The sequence below is a fragment of the Gavialis gangeticus genome, unplaced genomic scaffold (assembly GCF_001723915.1).
Source record: "Gavialis gangeticus isolate Ggan-Ray unplaced genomic scaffold, GavGan_comp1, whole genome shotgun sequence".
In the NCBI taxonomy this organism is placed as follows: domain Eukaryota; kingdom Metazoa; phylum Chordata; order Crocodylia; family Gavialidae; genus Gavialis; species Gavialis gangeticus.
The window spans coordinates 130,531,918-130,549,769 of record NW_017729024.1 but is presented as its reverse complement, the minus strand read 5'-3'; the positions used below and the strand labels follow the sequence as shown (position 1 = coordinate 130,549,769).

Here is a 17,852-nt window from a genome sequence, read left to right as displayed (position 1 = left end):
CACAGCTCAGCAGCATGGAGAGCAGTCTATTGTGAGGGAAGGGGTGCAGTGGGGGCCAACTGAGGCCCCAGCAGCAAGGGAGGGAGGGAGTGGGACTGGGGCAGAGGTAGGTACTGCCCATCTGGGGTTGAGCGCAGGATGGAGCCACAAGCAGCTCATCCCAGTGGTGCAGGGAGGGGGTGGTGGCTTCCGCTGCTGTGCTCACCCCAGAAGGGCACGGGAAACATGTGCCCCTGGATCTGTGCACAGGGTGAGGGCAGGCTGCTGCTGTGGGCTGGAGCTGGGGCGGTGTTGGGCTCTTTCCGGTGGGGGGCTGGGGTGGGCAGCAGCAATGCTGGGAAGGAGGCTATGGCGAATTTTGGGGTGGCTGCAGCCCCTTCCTGTAGCCCCCTTCCTAGCACTGCTATTGCCTGCCCTCAGTGCAGCCCAGCCCATAGCAGCAGCCCACTCTCACCCCATGCATAGATCTGGGGTCACATGTCCTCCGAGGGTGTGCATAGCAGGTGGAGCTCGCGGCTCCATCCTGCACTCTGCCCTGGCTGGGCAGTGCCTAGTGTAGCCCCACTCCCTTCCTCACCACTGGGGCCTCGATCTACCCCCCCCCCCTTCCCTTCCCCCACAACAGACTTACCAGTCAGACGCTGCTCTCCTAGTTGTCCAGCTGCATATCTGCAATTGGATCGGTATCAGCTGATATTGCTCATTAAAAATCATCCATCAGTATCCGCCCAGAAAATATCTATCAGTGCACCCCTAAGCAGTATTATCCCTACTTTACAAATTGGGAACAAATTAAAGTCAAAATTGGCAAGTATCTACTAATTTTGAGTGCTTAATGGAGCCTTCTAGGTCCTGCTTTTTTCCAAATACTGTTCATTTTTAAGGCACTTAGGCCATTGACAGACATGAACCCCCCCCCCCCCCACAAAAAAACCAGCACTTTACTAAAAGAGGTATTGTGTTAGTTAGATTCAGCTCCCCAGCGTCTGTATAGATCGGGGCTTCAGCGGGGCTTTTTGGCAATTTTATCTAATAGCTGATTCAATTAGCTATTAGATAAAAGCACCACCAAGCCCTGCTGTAGCCCCTGATCTATACAGATGTTAGGCAAATCAGGTCAAACTAACATGATGCCTCTTCTGGGCATGTGTTGCACTTGGTGTGGGGGATGCTGAGCTGAAAATAAAGTGCCATTTTTGTTTTTTCACATCTGTAAGTAGTCTTAATGTTTGTAGCACAGCTCTTACCAGCTTCCACTGCATTTGGGAGTAAACACCTCCTCAGATCTAGCCATGGGTGTCAAACGTGGAACATCCAGAAAATGAGGAATATGTAATTAGCATAAGTATTTTACCCACCTAGAATAGGAGTCCTGCATGCCTCTCTCTGGGAGGAGCATACAGGGTTGAACTGGGAAGGACTGTACAAAAAGTGGGCACTCCTGGCCTGCCTTAGGTTGATCACATAGCCTTAATGCAGGCAGCAGCATGTGCTCCTGCTGCAACCCATTCCCAATCTGGCTGTGTACAAGGCACATGGGGTAGTTTTACCTGGCTGTAGTGGCAGCAACAGTGCCCTGATTGCAAATCACCATGGTGTAAGCCAAGGCAGCACAACAGTGGTTCTCAACTGGGGTGACATCAAAATCAAAAAAGTTATGGAGGGATGCCCTGAATCTAAAAAGTTTGAGAACCATTGATGTAGGAAAATTGAGAGAGGCAGTGACATAATCCAGTTCTCTAGCCTAGTATGTTAACTCTAGGACAGACTCTAGGACAGTCCCGTGTTTCACAGCAGGCACCTACATTATTTGTATAGTTTTCCTGGTACTTAGAGAAATTTGCTGTGTAGCAGGAGATGTGGGTTCAAACGCTGTTTGGGATGAAGGGGGTCTAGACCCTGGATCTCCTGCTCCCTAACCACTGCCTATTGGGCTAAAAACTGGGAGGATCTTCCTCTGCTGAGGTGCACACAAGATGAACCTATCCTGCCATGAAGGAAATAGAATCTAAACCATGCATAAATGCTAAAAGTTGCCATTACATATTCATAAAAGTGTCATTGAGGCATGTGAAGGTGAAATTGGATTTAGTCCTAGGTGTCCTCAGGTCTTCTACCATGGCCCCCCAGTATCCCATTAGGGCAGAGGCCAGCAGTGTATGGCCTGTGGCCCGATCCATCCTATGGAGCAGTTTTTATTTTGTTTATAAAACCCAGCTATCAGCAGTATTTCAGCAGGGGGAGGGGACTTTTATGGTAACAAAGGGATTTGCACATGTGGCGGGCTGGGAGGAACATGTTGGAAGCACTGGCATGCCAGGGAGCAAGCAGTTTTATTTCAGTCTGTTGCTCCTAGAAGTTGCTAACCTCTGGTCTAGGCTGGGATTAAGGGTGGAATGAACCCAAATGTCCTTGCTGTTCTTGCTGCTTGTGGCAGGAAGCAGACAGCAAAAGAATGAACAACGAAGCTTGATATTTATATTATAACTATTTTCTTAAATCTTACATAATTTTATATAATTTAAGTAGTCTACCATCTTAACATAGGTACTGATATATGAGAGAGGGAGAGGGATGTGAAGAAGAAAAAAACCTAAATGAGTTGAGGTGGGATGGAGTAAAGTAAAAGAAGTAAGCATGGAAAAGGAATGCTTGACATTAGTAGTTGGAGAGACTAATATGATTAACCGGCAGATCTGTTTAGTTCTGGCCTTCCAGAAGTGACTGTGCTCTCACTTTTCTGGTTCAATCTTGTATATTCACCTATTGCTGTTTCTGCTCCCTTAAATACCTCACTGTTGTTTCACTGTATCTTTCCAACCAACCTCTGCAGTTCTTTCCTTCATTTTTTCCCTTACCTTTAAACAAACAAACAAACAAAAAAACCCACACAACTATTTCTTCTGTCCCACGCTTGTAAATTGAAGAGTGTGAGGAGACCTGCAAAATCAAAAAAAAAAATGCTTTTCCTCACTCTCCCAGGCCAAGGAGGGAGGTAAAAGCTGGATCATGGTTCTTTCTAGCCCTTCCTACCCTAGTCCCTAAAAGATAAGAGGGAAACCTGTAGTTTCTCTTTTACACACGCTGAAGGCCAAACTGTCTCTTGGCCCCTCTGATTGATTCTCTTCCTCAGTGCCCTGCTTCCTGAGAGAGAGCATCTGATCAGAAAGAGAGATCTCCATTGACTCTATGCTTTTTCTCTGTCAACTGACCCAGTGAAATGGTTAGATTAAGGAATGTGCTTTGTCCCAAATGCAAATAAGACAGCATTTCTGTTGAAAATGAGAAAGTATCTCTCTGCTCACACTTTGTGTCTGGCACAGGAGTGGTCCACAGCAGACAAGGGAAATAATTGGAGCAGGGGTAGGCAACAGGTTTGGCCAGAGTGCTGAAAAACTGTAATGTTTACCCTATAAGGCCCCAGTGTGCTGGCATGCCAGAAAAAAAAAAAACAGGGTGGGGGGTACATGGCAGAATGCACTGCATATTAATATAGTTAATAATCATAAATGTTACTTTTTTTTTTTTACAGTAAATATCAGGTTTTGTAAACATTCTAAACCTGGTGACAATACACAAAATTTCATATACTACCTTTGTTGTGTATTCTTTTTTTGTTAATCATGTTAACAAAGAGCCATGGGACTCTTCAGCATGGAGTGTAGGCTCAGGGTGACTTGATGGCAGCTTATAACTACATAAGGGGTGTGCATCAGGAACTGGGAGAACGTCTGTTCACCAGAGCACCCCAGGGGATGACACAGTCCATTGGTCACAAACTCCTGCAAGACCATTTTAGGCTGAACATAAGGAAAAACTTCTTTGCTGTCCAAACCCCCAAGGCCTGGAATACACTCCCCCCACAGGTGGTGCAAGCATGTACTCTGGACACTTTCAAGAAACAGTTGGACGCTTATCTTGCTGGGACCCCAGCTGACTTCCTGCCCCTTGGGCAGGAGGCTGGACCGGATGATCTTTCGAGGCCCCTTCCAGCCCTAATGTCTATGAAATCTATGTTGTGATGAGAGAAAGAGAAAAAGAGGAGAAAGAGGGAAAGAAAGAGAAAGAGAAAAAGGAGAGGAGAGAACCAGACACACATGCAAACGCACACACCCAGAACCAGACACGCACGCAAACACACATGCGTGCACATGTACACCCAAAACCAAACACACGTACATGCTTGCGCACACGTGCATGTGCAGACAAACACACTCACATGCACAGAACCACACACACACACTCTCACAGAACCAGACATCCATGCACACACAGACATGCATGCACGCACAGTGAACCATGCACACAGAATGAGGTGCATGAATATTTTCTCTTTGCTATAGCTTGAATCAAAGCTTGAAGGTAATTTCATGAAAACCAGCATGCTTCTAGATCTGTTATTCTTTGCACACCCAAACCTTCCACAGAATAGAGCGAGTTATAGCTCAGCAGGAAGGAGAGTATTTAAGTGTCATACATCTTGCACTACTATCTACAGGAGTTGGCTAGTGTGATGTTTACTAACTTTTGTTTTTTTATATGTAACAGGTCAGTGCTCCAGTTTTTGTGCCAATGGAAACTCATGAATTGCTTCATCGAATGAGTGGAAAAGGATTAGCGGCTCATTATCACTTCTCAAGACAGCCGTGCATTTATGGCGATCAAATGGTATCTGTACAAGTAACATTAACTAACACCACTGACCAGAAGATAGAGAATATTCACATAGGAGAGAAAAAGCTACCTGCAGGGATGAAGATGCATGTGTTTAACCCAATAGGTAATCAAATCAACCTTTTAAAAGAGCAAAATCCTGTTTTTGCCTAGCTAAGTCATGAAATGGAAAATATTGCATATATTGATATTCTGCAAGACATTCTTCAAGAAAATACAGTCAGTTTTTATTTAAAATATTAAAATAATAAAGCATCTATATTTTTGATCAGGTACATGCCAAGGATTTGGGTGGTTTAACAAGCTGCATTTTCTGTATCTTAAGCTAAACTGGTGGCCCATGGCTTTGGTGCTCCATCCTGTGTCCAAGGTTGGACATTCCAATCCTCATAATGCTTGGGAGAATAGAATGGAAACGACTGTACCTTTTTGTCTAAGGCATGTCCACATTGCAGTGATTGCCATGTAGGTCAACATCCCCAAGCCAGCATTCTCTTTGGTAGCTGGGGTGCTGGTAGCTGTCTAGCTACAGCAGCTTAAAACTTGGCACAGGCTTCAAGACCTACCTGAGAAGCAAGGTAAATACTAGCTCAGTTAGCCCTTACTAAAATTGCCTTGCAAGCTGCATGGGTATTGCTATTCATTGCCATTCGAATCAATCTCAGTAAATTCTAATAATGTGGTAGACTTACAGTTCTCTGTGAGATTCTGCCTCAGAGGAAAGGGGAACAGAATTCCAGCTTGTACAGAGTTCAAGGAGGAAAAGCAGAAATAGCATCATTTTAAGGAAAGCTAGTTCCTTTTCAGTGCAAACCCCTCTTCTTATAGAAGTTCAGATGCCAAAGTTACTCATCATCAACATGTTTATCTCAAATGTCATTGTTTTTCTGTCACAGAGAATTCTCCATCACTACTGTTTCCAGTGCCTCCATTGTAAACACTGCCCAGCATCCTTTGCCATCAGCTTCATCCTGGAAGCTCCTGGAATATATGGAATCTCTTTGGAATTAGCAGTATACATTCTTCCAGCCCACTGTAGAAAGCTCAAATGCTTTCCTTCTTCACCACAGACTCCATTAGTAAAGAAAGACATTATGAAGGGTGCTCTTCAGTTATTCTTGTAGCCCTAAATTCAGTCACTGAGTATTCTTTCAAACCACAGGCACCTGAGTAGACATTAAATCTACCCCCACTGTCATTGTCTTAGACATGGTCCACATCCCAGACTCCAGCATACTTCTGCATTCTTCTGAGAAGAAACTCCACCTAGAGCAATTGCTCATTGAGGAGTATACTGGACATACTGCTACTGAGGACCACATTAGGGCTTCCTATTTTTTTTTTCAGATAAACAAAAGTAATTTCAGGATCTTATTTTGGAGAACAGCCATTACTCTCCAATGATAGGGGTATCAGGCCATCTTGATGTTATGGAGTGGTAGAAAAAAAGCAAAGTTGCATTTGCCTTTCTTTTAGGATTTTCTGAGATAAAGAACAATTGTCTCCCTGCCTGGCTCTAAGTGGAATGCCCTGTGTACCCTTGTATAAGAGCATGAGTTGTTTCAGGTTTGATCAGATAACTCTGTGCTGGTCTCTACAGCCAGTAATGTTCTGAGGACAATTTATAACACCTCAGATTGAGAGGATACAGCTATGCCTACTGGTATAATTATACAGATATAATCATAGCTTTGAAGTTCAGAGTTGCTCCCAGAAGGTAATCAAATATTTACCCATTAGTGAAGAGGCTCTGGAAGAAATCAAAGTTTAGAGTCTCTGGGGTTCTGCCAAACTGCATCTGCTGCCAAAAGAAAGCCATGTTATGCAACCTTTCAGCTTCAGAAACAGTTCTCTGCTGTTAACATTGAAGGAATACCCAGTCTCAGGGGCAATACCTAGCCTCCAGTGTGTGTGCGTGTCTGTAAAGTAGCACTAAATAAAGAGCAAAATGAAAAATGTGGCAGAGAGGCAGATTCCCTTTGGCATGATCTCCCAGCCAGCAACTCACAAAGACCACTTTTTACAGATGCTTGAGCGTTTCAAACTCCATAGGGAAAAGTACATCTTGTCTAATTCTCTTCCTTTAATGCCTGATGTAAGATTATTATCTCTGATCGGGTAGAAGATGCTATTAAGGATAGTTAAGAGTTCCAGTTTGACAGCAGACTTCTTTACTGTCTTCCCCCATCTTCTTTGCAGACTATTCTCATAAGAAACTCATACCAGAGGAAATAAGCACCCTTCTCATAGGGGTGCTCTTGAGAGGGATCATGTGTAGCACCCTCAGGAATAAACTCAACACCATATTTTTCCTAATTCCAGGAAGGGAGAATCATCTGTGACTTGAAAAAACTCAGCATCCCAACCATGAAGGCTTTATATGGGTTAACACTGGGGGATATAATGGTATCACTGTCCAAAGAAATTGGTGTGTACCTCGACTTAGAAGATGCTTGCGTCCACATCAAGCAGTCCTAATTCTGTGTGGGAGTGAATCATTTCCAATTCCTTGTCCTGTTCAGTTATTCACAGTGCTTTGAGTATTTGCCAAGTAATTTTCAGTAGTTCCAGTACAAGTTAAATATATGGAGGTGGAGGACATATTTATATTTCATTTTCCTGGATAGCTAGCTTTTTATCTTTCTTTGGGGTCAGATGCATTGTAGGTGGTCTCATTAACTTAGAGAAGTCCTCTCTTCAGCCTATATAAGGAACACTTTTATTGGAGTAGGCCTGGATTTCATTCACGTTAGAGCCTTCCTACAGAAAGGGGCAGATTTCCAGAAAAGAGATACCTTGAACCTAGCCTCAGATCTAGATGGGGGGTGTTCATTGCCAGTACGTTATACATAGCCACTGGAATAGCTTGCTGCCCATACTACATATCAGTTTTCTGGAACTCAGTATCAGCTTCTTTTCAACATCAGGTGGTTCAAGTGCTCATAGACAATAGTATGATCAAGGATAAATCTAGATGGTTTTAGTGTGGTGGTAAACCTTTCCATTCCTCCTCCACTCCTGCCATCTCTAGGAGCCAGTGGCCCAATCCTGATGGAAGTGGCTTCCAAGACCCTCTTCACAAGTCAGGCAGGCAGCCAATGGCACCTACTGTACCCTGCCAACCCTAGAAGCCAAGTCTAGTCCAGACTACATCCTCCTTTTCAAAATCCTTGATCTACTGTTGAGCATGGCTGTATATTATATTGGCAAACAAAAAGGAACAAGCTCTCAAAAACTTGTCTACAAGGGCAAAAACACCATGTGTCTAGTGTGTTCATAATTATTTATCTGATAGCAGTAGTCCCAGAAGGGAAAAATAATGTACGCATAGATGCGCTAAGCAGGAAGTTGTACAAATCTTTTCCCAAAGGGGGTAAAAGTTAATCAGCCTACATGTGTCTAAATGTCAACTGCCACCAGTATTACACCTGGACTAATAGGGACAGAAAATCACAAGTGGAGAGATTCCTGTTGGATTGAAGCAGTCCCCTCGTTTCTACTTCTTTCCCTACCATTCCCTTGATCTCTGTATTCAAAAGGCAAACCAGTCAGGTCAGCTGCACTACACAGCTTCTCTCCAACTGTCTGCATTACTGCTGGTTCATCTTCCATTACTTCCAGACCTTCTTGCCTAGTGATGAGGCTGGATTCTTCACACAAACCCATAAATCGTTCATCTGAATGGAGATTAATCTGCTCACTACCATGGGCCACCACTGCTCACAGAGGATCAAAATCAAAGTTGTTACAGTCTAGGAAGAAATCAACCCTGAAATGCTATATGGATCAAAATAAACACAGATTATATAAGGAAAGACTAAAAGGATAGGGCTGTCATCCTTAAAGGGGGTGAGTATCTGCAGTTTTTAGAATATCTGTTATACTTGAAATCACAGAGACCAGTTGTACCTTCTCTCAGGGCTCATTTGGCAGCTGTCTCTGTTTACCACAGCTTGGTCAGGGATAAATCTATATTTTCTCAACTCTCAGTTTTTATATTTCCTCAAGGAATTGAACAGTGCCTGTTATTGAGGGGAATCTCAATCATCCCTATTCCAAATTATGGTACTTTGTCTAGCTCTTAAATTGCTTGCAGTTCCACCATAAACAGGCTACTTATAACATCTGTCTATCAAAACAGAGTTCTTAATAGCCATTTTTTCTGCTAGGATGATTAGTGAGGTTAGTGTCTTGATGACCACTCTACCGGCATCTACAGTTGTTTTAAGGCCTGATTCTAACTTTATGCCTCAGGTTATCTCTGATTATTTCCACTGTCACAATATACCTCCCTCCCCATTTTCTCTCCCAGAAGTCATGCCTGCCCAGGGGAGTCTTATTTATACTTACTGGGTGTTAAGAGCCCTGTAATGATGTTTAGAATCCCACAAACACTTTAGGAATTTAGAATGTGGCTTACAGGGGAAATGTACACATCAGGTTAAAGATTTGTCCTGCTCCAGCTAGTTATTACCTTCATAGCTTATTTAAGATAAGTTTCCCTGGCAGAGATTTTCAGAGCAACAGAATGGAGTTTGTTTCACAAGAGTTTGAGACACAGGATGGAGTTTGCTATTACAGAGAACTAGTTATTAGGTTTGGCATTTTGTGCTTATTCTTGTTTCAGTCAAGAGGTGCCACGTTTCATTTTTACCTAAAACTCCTTGTCCCCCACTTGCCAATTTCCTGTTACTGTGAACCCTTCACCAACAAAAAAAAAGTTACTTCCTTCAAGGACTGTCTGTCCTTCCCTCTACTGAGGAGTTCTTTTTATTTCACAGTTGTATAGTCTAGGATTAACAGCCTACAGCCCCAAGGCCAGTTTTGGCTGTAGGGCAGTTTGGAAGGGTGGGGGATTCAGAAACAGTATTCAGGAGCAACCAGGTCAGATGCATGTTGGCAGCAATTCAGCAGCAAGATCTGAGTTGCAAGTACCAGTCAGTCTTCCCCACACCAAACTCCATTATTTTGGCAGTTTTTTACTTCAAAAAGGTTGCCAGCCCCTGGTCTAGGGAGAAGGAGCTTAAGTAAATGCACTGCTGTATGTGTCAGTGGCTCTCAACCTTTTTAGACTCAAAAACAGTCCTTGGAAAATACCAGCTCTTGGCTTTTACTTGTTTTTGACTGCACAAAAATAATAGAGCAATTCTTCTGTCAAAGAGAACTCAGAAAAACCAGAACAGGTCAGAATGTTTTTAACACTATGAATTCCTATTTGAAATCCGTGGTTTTATCTTGTGAATCATATTTGCACACCCAACAGTGCCAACACTGTGTGGCTCTGGCATTCTTGAAAGGATCTTAAGGTGCCCAATGGTACCATTGTGGTAGAGAATCATTGATATATATACTGTCGAAGTCCCCCTAATGCAAGGGCACTTCTCCAAGTGGGTGCATCTTCTGTGTGTAATTTTGCAGGTGCCATGTCCTGGTAATAGGAGTGCACAAAAGCAGCTCTTAAACAACAATTAATTAGTTGGTAAGCCATCTTTAAGTTTAAAAAATAAGCTTTGTTTTCAGTGTACAGTGGTGATACACTAAGCATTGAAAATGTTTTATATGGAGGTTAACATAGTAGAACAGTAGTAACTTTTCAGGAAGCTGGCATAACAAGTTGTTGAGATTTGACCTTTAATTGGTCAGTGTCTGAGAGGAGCAATTAATAAAATAAACTTTTTGCAGTTGGCATGAAGAGAGCTTTCAAATACTGAATGAGCAAGATTAGCCACAGTGCTAGGGGTGGCATTTTTAACAAATGACTAATGTGTCCTCCTCCTATTTACTTAAAAAAGGGTCTTCTGGAACCAGGCAAAATTTCTTTTTTCTGGCTGACCTCTTAGTTATTTTTGACACTAAACTATGATCTTAGAAAAATGGTAACTGGAGGCTTAGGACAATGAGATGAAAAACCAGTTATGGTCACATCCTTTAAAAAAAATGGAATCTTTAATTATTTTCTGGACAAAGGAACATAAATGATACCTGGCTGCTTCTTCCTACTCTCTGTGGCATGTTTTTCATGCTGCTGCAACAAAATGCGGTCTTTTATTTTTCAGGGAAAAAACTGGAATCAGTTGGATTTTGATCTATAAACACGTTGCTATTAAGACATGTACTTCTAGAGACAAAATCTGAATTTGGTAATAAAGTGAATGGAGCAGTATCTGCTTATTGGGCTGTATAAATATGTTGTTAGCTTGAGCTATGTTGTCAATGTGAAGAAGCAATGGCCTCTCCACATAGAAGATTGCAACTCCATCAAAAGGGCAATTTTTGCTTTTCTCTTTTAAAATCTACAAAGAAATATTCTGAATCTTGATGAGTGAAAACTAAATAAACCAAGGAGTGCCTTGCATAAAACAGTTTTAAAAATAGGCATGTTCACCAGAATCCATAAATCTTATATTTTTGCCACTTTTTTCTCTCCCCATCAGCACCCCCCCCTCCCCACCCCCAGATTTTGAAATGGATGTGTACTTTAGCTGGTTGAGATTTCTTGACCTTTTCTGACTTGGTCCTGATGTCCTCATTTCCTATAGTATTTTTTTTCTGTTAAAATGCACATTTATTTGTGGTATCTCTTCTGCTGACCATTTTAGTTACCTCAGTTTCTCTGTGTATGTGACCTTCTGATATTATATTTACTTAAATTTGAGTTTTCTGCATTTTATTCTCATTTTATTATGGCTCTGAAGTTTTATTACTTTAAGTTTCTTTCTAATTAATATTCTACTTGTGTTTTTTTTTCTCAAGGATCCTTTCTGTACTAAGAAAATAAACTAGGTCCTGTAGTTGTACATTTGAAAACAGAAGAAGCTTCAATGCAGTCACACATTTCTATGAAAGCATCTTCTCAGTCATCTCAGTAGTCTCAACTGTTGTTGTCACTGGCAGAATTGCAACAGTGACAAATGATCTTATATTTGCTGCTATAAACACGTGTAGGGAGTTTGTTTTTCTTCTTGGGGCTGTATAAATTCTAACATAGACTTTATCTTGTAGCACCTTCTGTTATCACTTTTTTGTTCTACCTCATTTGAATTCATCTTCTATCCAAGTGTTTTCTACATTCTTCAGGCAAGGTTTTTTGAGTAGATGATTTTATTATACCACATCTACTCAAAGAACTTTGCCTGCCTATATCCTTAGACCAACATGGCTACAACCAAAAATCCTACATTCTTCCAGACTTTACTTTGTTGCAGTTAGACTTCATATTTCAGCTTGTCATTTAAACAGCTGGTCCCTGAGTTTTTGAAAATATAGAACATGCTAAAATTGGATTGGAAGACCATTACAAAAGTTTGCCTCTGCATGCCGGTAATTTGCCATATTTTCCTGTAGTGGCGTGTACCTGTCTGTTTCTGTGTATTTTCTCCTAGGCCCCACTAGTTTGTTCTCATCTGACAACCAGTATCCAACCTGTCCCTTCTGTATCAAAGGAGGGTCCAGTATCCAACAAATCATCTGCATAGTACAGTGATTTAGCTCTGATGTTCAAGAAACTAACAGTAGATATATTCCTCTTCATGCTGTAATCTACGAAGTGCCACGTTTCTCCACTGCTTGGAAGGGGGGGAAAGGGTCCATTTTACATCCCATAATCTTTCTAATCTATCTATAACCAATGCAGACAAAATATAAGGAAAGAAGCAAGCCAAACTGACTATAGAATATTTAGTATGGTATATAGTAACGTGCATTTTACTAACATTTTAAAAAATATTTCATGCTTTACATTTTGGAAACTGATCGATTAACACTGTCACTCTAAATGAAATTCAAATGAAAGAACTGCTTACAGACAAAAAGATAAGATTTGAACTTCCTGTTTTCCTTTCACTATATACCCCTGCTGTGTTAGTGCAATCCCATTGTTCTTTGACAGCGTAGCTGTAAAACTGTAGTATTAAAAATGTTTTTATTGAAGAAAGTTTCTTTAAGGACTTCTCAAAAATAACAATTCAAAATTTGATCAGATCATGCTGAAATTTAAATTAGCTGTAAGCATTTGATTTTTTTTTTTTTTCTTTTACATGTTAAACACTTTATTTATGTTTGCTAATAGTCTACTGGCAGGGTTGCATGCATGCTAGTTTATGTGTTTAAAATGCTTTATTCTAGAATCTCTTGAGCCTGAGGGATCCATTACTGTTTCAGTGGGTATTGACTTCTGTGATTCTACTCAGACTGCCAGTTTCCAATTATGGTAAGTACATTTTTAAAAAGAAGTTATAGTATTTGCATGGAAATAGAGATGAGGGAAACTATATTGGCAACTTTATGCTATTTGAATGTGCCTTGATATGGTTTTTAACCAGTTTGAAATATTATTTGAAAATGTATGGACAAAGGATTTATTGATTTTTGTTGTTTTGTTACAGAATTGCACAAAATAGTTCATAATATAATGGATATCTGAGATGCATTTAAAAAAATAAGCTATAGCTATCTTGCTTCTTTTACACCAAGACTCACTGGTTTTCTGTCATTTCTAAGTGCTAGATAAAAGTTTGATATTTTATACAAATTCATATATATTTTCATTAGTCGCCTGGTATTCTTATGGTTATCTCAAGATAAACCCAGAGATTTCAAATAGGAATCCATAAAGTCAAAAACATTTTGACCTGAGGTGGTCTGAGTTCTTTGCAAAAGAAGAATTACTCTGTTATTTTTCTGTAGTCAAAAAATTAGTGAAAACTAAAAGCTGGTATTTTCTTAGCAGCGTCTTCAGTGTAACAAGAGGGGGTGCCTTAACTGTAAAGACATTGAGAACCACTGCCTTAAAGAAATCAGCTTGTTCTGTAACATGTCTTCATTCTGTTGTGGGGTTTTTTGTACTAGTGTGGTTTGGTGACTCTGAGGCTGTAGGTGGATCCTGCCCTTTGGCATTACTGAATTTCCAGAAGCATATTTTAATGGATTCTTTATTAATGTTAACATTCAGAGAAGACACAATGAAGCTAAAGAAAAGTAGCCTGTGCACAGATATATGTGCTGTTTATCAACATCTTGGAGTGACCACTGCTCTGTTTTACAGAAGTCATCACAGGTGGAACAATTGTATTACTGTCAAAGGATACCAGTAGAAGATGTTATGACCAGGGATCTGGGTTTTCTGTTCGCCACAAAAAAATGTGACCAAGCTCAGACTTTCGCATTTTAAGGAGAAAACCACAGGAAACACTGGGTTTCCTCTTGGAGGCTGGCAGTGTTCTAGCCTGCAAGGGGCTGGGGGGAGTGGGAAGAGGGCAGGCAGGCAGGGGGCGCCATGTGCACATGTAACACTTGCACATGGCCGCCAGGCAGCCTAGAGAGCAGGTCCCCTCAGGTAAGTCTGGCAAGGAGGGGATCGAGGCCCCATAGTGAGGGAGTTGCCCTGGGCTGGGTTTGGGGCTAGGGCTGCTGTTCAGTTGTGGCAGTGTGTGGGGCTTGGGGTCCAGGACCATGTCCAGGTGGAGGGCCAGGGCAGGGAATGGGACGGAGCTGTTGTGGGGGAGTGGCTCCCTGCCACTGTGTGCACTCCTGGGGGGAGGGGTATGGGGGGGCATGTGCCCCCCAGATTTGAGTACAGGATGGGGGAAGGCTGTGGGGTGGGGGAAGGCTGCTTGCTGCGAGCTCAGGGCTCCCTGCTCTGCTGCTCTGCTCCTGGGGTGCAGCAAAGCAGGCAGGACCTGGCTCAGCAGGGCACAGCAGGGTAGGGAAGCTCAGTGCCACTACCGTGAGCCCTGCACTGCCCTAGAGAGATGTCCCCTGCCTGCCTGGCAGCAGCAGGGGTGGTGGCATGGAGTTGTGCCCGTCAGTGCTGCTGGGCAGGTAGGGCACTCCTCACCATGGCAACACGGAGCTCCCAGCAGTGGCAGTGAGCTTCCCTGCTCTGCCCTGCTGCACTGGGTCCTGTCTGCTGGGCTGCAGAGGCCCCGGTGGGGGGTAGCAGGGCAGGGAGCCCAAAGTCTGCAGTGGGCAGCCCATATCTGCCCTTCGCTCTCCCATGGGCTCTGCTCTGGCCATGCTGCCCATGGGGGAGGAGGAGGAGGATCTGGGCTCTATGCTGTGCTATGCCACAGCAGCCGCTGCCTCCCACGGTTGGCAGCTGAGGTTCGGACACTGGAGGTGGGGGGCTGTGGGAGTGAGGGGCACCAACAGGACCACGGGGTGTGGGTGGGGAGTGGAGGGTACCACCAGGGCTAGAGGGGCTGTAGGGAGGAAGTGTGGGGCACCAGCACGGGTGTGGGGGCTGTGGGTGGGGAGTGAGGGGCATCACCAGGGCTAGTGGTGTGTGGTTTGGGAGTGAGGGGCAAAGGCACAGGCAGGACACCAGCATATCAGGGCTGCTCAATGTCACAAAGCAGTACAGTGGGGACAGCTGCAGCTGGATCCACATCCTGGTGAGCAAGGGAGGCAGGGGGAGCTCTGATTTTCCATGATAAAAAACCCAAAATTAAACTCTAAAATGTATAGGTATTTATCATTTATTTTATTATAGTGTTTGGCGAAACACAGGGGGTAGTGGTAGGTTTCCAAATTGCTTTAAAATTGTAAATACATCAATATAATATTGTGTTCAACTGATACAGAGAAAAAGAGAGGGATAGAGTAGTCTTTCACTTTAATCACAGAAAAACGTGGATTTTGGAGGGGTTTAATCAGTGAATTTGCAAGTTTTAAATAGAGAAAATCAGGATCCCTGGTTATGACACGTGTTTACATCTATGTGATTCTTTAGTAGTGCAGGTACAGCAATATTGCTTCAGCTTTTTAACCCTGCGTCATTCAGGGTCAAAGTTAGCTAACTTCTATTGTTACAGGATTTTGCAGACCTGACAGTTACGCTATAACATCTGCTGCATTCTCCCACAGTGAGCAGCTAAAATGTCCATACCATGAGATTGACTGTTCTTTTTTCACAGCCTGCCTGCATGTGCGTGTGTGTGTCTGTGTCTGGGTGTGTTAAGGATTCCTGTATGTCCTGTGCATTGGCATATTATGTCTTTTCTAAGAATAAATGTAATCAACTGGAAACATTTGCTTCTTAATAGCGTTAAGACCTGTTTTGGTTAGGACTACCTCATTTTCTGCTTCTGATGCAGCTAACCCTGATGGTTCCCAAACCCAGAACGCTCCCATAAGAGCTATGTTCTATAAGGAACAGTCAGCCCATTCTATAACTGTTCCTTCCTTCCAAGTATTTTCAAATGAAAGAATAGGACATAGTTGACATGGTGTACAGGTTTCCCTCGCTTTATGCAGGTTCTGTATGTGCAAATTCGCTCTTATGTGATGACCCTTTTTATATAAAAAATTCGTTATATGCGAGGTAAATTCACTCTTATGAGGTCGGTGTGGTGGAAGCCTGCAGTCAGCAGCTTTGTGGGAGTGACATGCATCAAAATATAGTCTCCTGTGTGGATCTGTACTCCTACCTCATTGTCTGCAACGTGTTTCTGTAGTTGCTATCCCCATTATGGCAGTGCCCTGTGCTTGTGTGTACTGTCTGCTGTTGGTGAGTACCAAAATTGGCTTGTAAAGGTGCTAGAAATGGGTCTGGGGGTCAGTATAGTTGAAGTCTTGGACTGTATCCCTATTTGTTACATTGTAAAGTAAGTTCCCTTATGTGAATTTGAATTAGGCGCTGTTTTCCAGGAGCACATGTACAGCATAAAGCGAGAGAAACCTGTGCTTCTCAAGAGCTGCCCAGATGGTTCAGGGTCTCCATGTTGTAATTGTAGTGTCTGTTAGCTAGTTAAGCTACCCTCAGACTTACAAGTTGGAGAAGTCTTATCCTAATTTTAAAAAAGCAGTTGAGGAGGAATGGAAAATGAGAAGCTGGCTGGCTCAATAAAGTTCGAGTGCACCCCGCGTGTGTGATAGCTAGATAGATTGATTCATGTATTTACTTATTTTCATTTATGTAATATCTTCATGCTCAAAAGCCACCATTAATCTGAGTGCCTCATTTTGATATCAGTAAGCAGTGAACCCAAGTGCTTGCTAAAAATGCCTTTATCAAGCAGCATTTAAATTCATGCAAAACTAGCAGCAGTCCAGACTCTTGCCCAGGTCATAAAATGAGTCTGCCTTTAAGTCTTTGCCTGCTCCTTTAACATAACTTGCAAGAAATATTGGAAGCTTACTTACTACCTATACAAAACCCCATGATAATGCTAAAATCTGCTTATGTACAAATATTCTCCTGTTCTAATGTTTCTTAAATAAAAATTGAGAATGTATATAGCTATCAAGAGGGATAATATGGAAAGCTTATAAATTCTTTAAGATTGGGCAAATATGCTTTATGCATGTCATAAGCCCTTTGCTTAAGAAAGACCACTATTGAAATAAAGTTCTCTTCTTTGTGGGAGGACTTCTCATGTCGAAAACATGTTTCGTAACAGCCCTTGATATGATATTAATGTGTACACTTAATCCTGAAGTGCAGAAGTTTTAAAAATATTACCTTTCCCCAACAAGATGCCTATGACATTTGGCTGATACAATTTATACTACAGTGCTTTTTTGGATGAAGATAATGGCAGGTGGTATTCAGGAGCTGATTCAGAGTCTTCAGAATCTAAGCTTATCTTACAGAACAGCATGTTGCTGTGGTACCAGCTTTGTTCCGACATAGTAAAGGAAAAAGTTCTAGTCAATGAAATTCATAATTGCTACAAAAAGCTAACATGCTTCATTCTTATTTTTAAATTCTACATCATATTGAAATATTCACATTTTAACACACATTTACATTATTTTTCTTTAAATAGAGCACGTATTTTTTTTCTTAAATGCATCTTTTCAGTGTACTAATGATTCAGTTCCAGACTTACACCATTTATTGCTGAGAATATCTGCAGTGATAAGTATAAGCAATGTAGCATAACACATTGATTTTATGCAGATCATCACCTTTATGTTTTGGGAGGTCTGCTGTATTAGTGATATATAAAAACTGATTACTTTCTCCAACATTGCCTAGTAATTGTTTATTATTTTCCTATTAGACAAACAAGACAGATCAATATTCCTGAACACCAACCAGACTATGAGTAACATCACTGTAAATAGATTTGCCTTAGACCCCAGTGGTATATTCCTTTTAATGATTTGAACAATGTGAACCCAATGACAAACCTGAAGCTAAAACCTAAGTTTGAAATTAAATTAAGAGTAGGAAT

General features: G+C 42.0%; 1 protein-coding gene across 1 annotated transcript in view; it reads left to right on the top strand.

Annotated features, from left to right (window-relative positions):
• The window catches only part of AP3B1 (adaptor related protein complex 3 beta 1 subunit), a 344,453-nt gene that overhangs the window by 290,930 nt on the left and 35,671 nt on the right, over positions 1-17,852 (top strand). The window contains exons 22-23 of the mRNA XM_019518249.1: positions 4,549-4,780; positions 12,799-12,883. Coding sequence (XP_019373794.1) covers positions 4,549-4,780; positions 12,799-12,883 — 317 coding nt within the window. The remainder of the gene's footprint in view (positions 1-4,548; positions 4,781-12,798; positions 12,884-17,852) is intronic.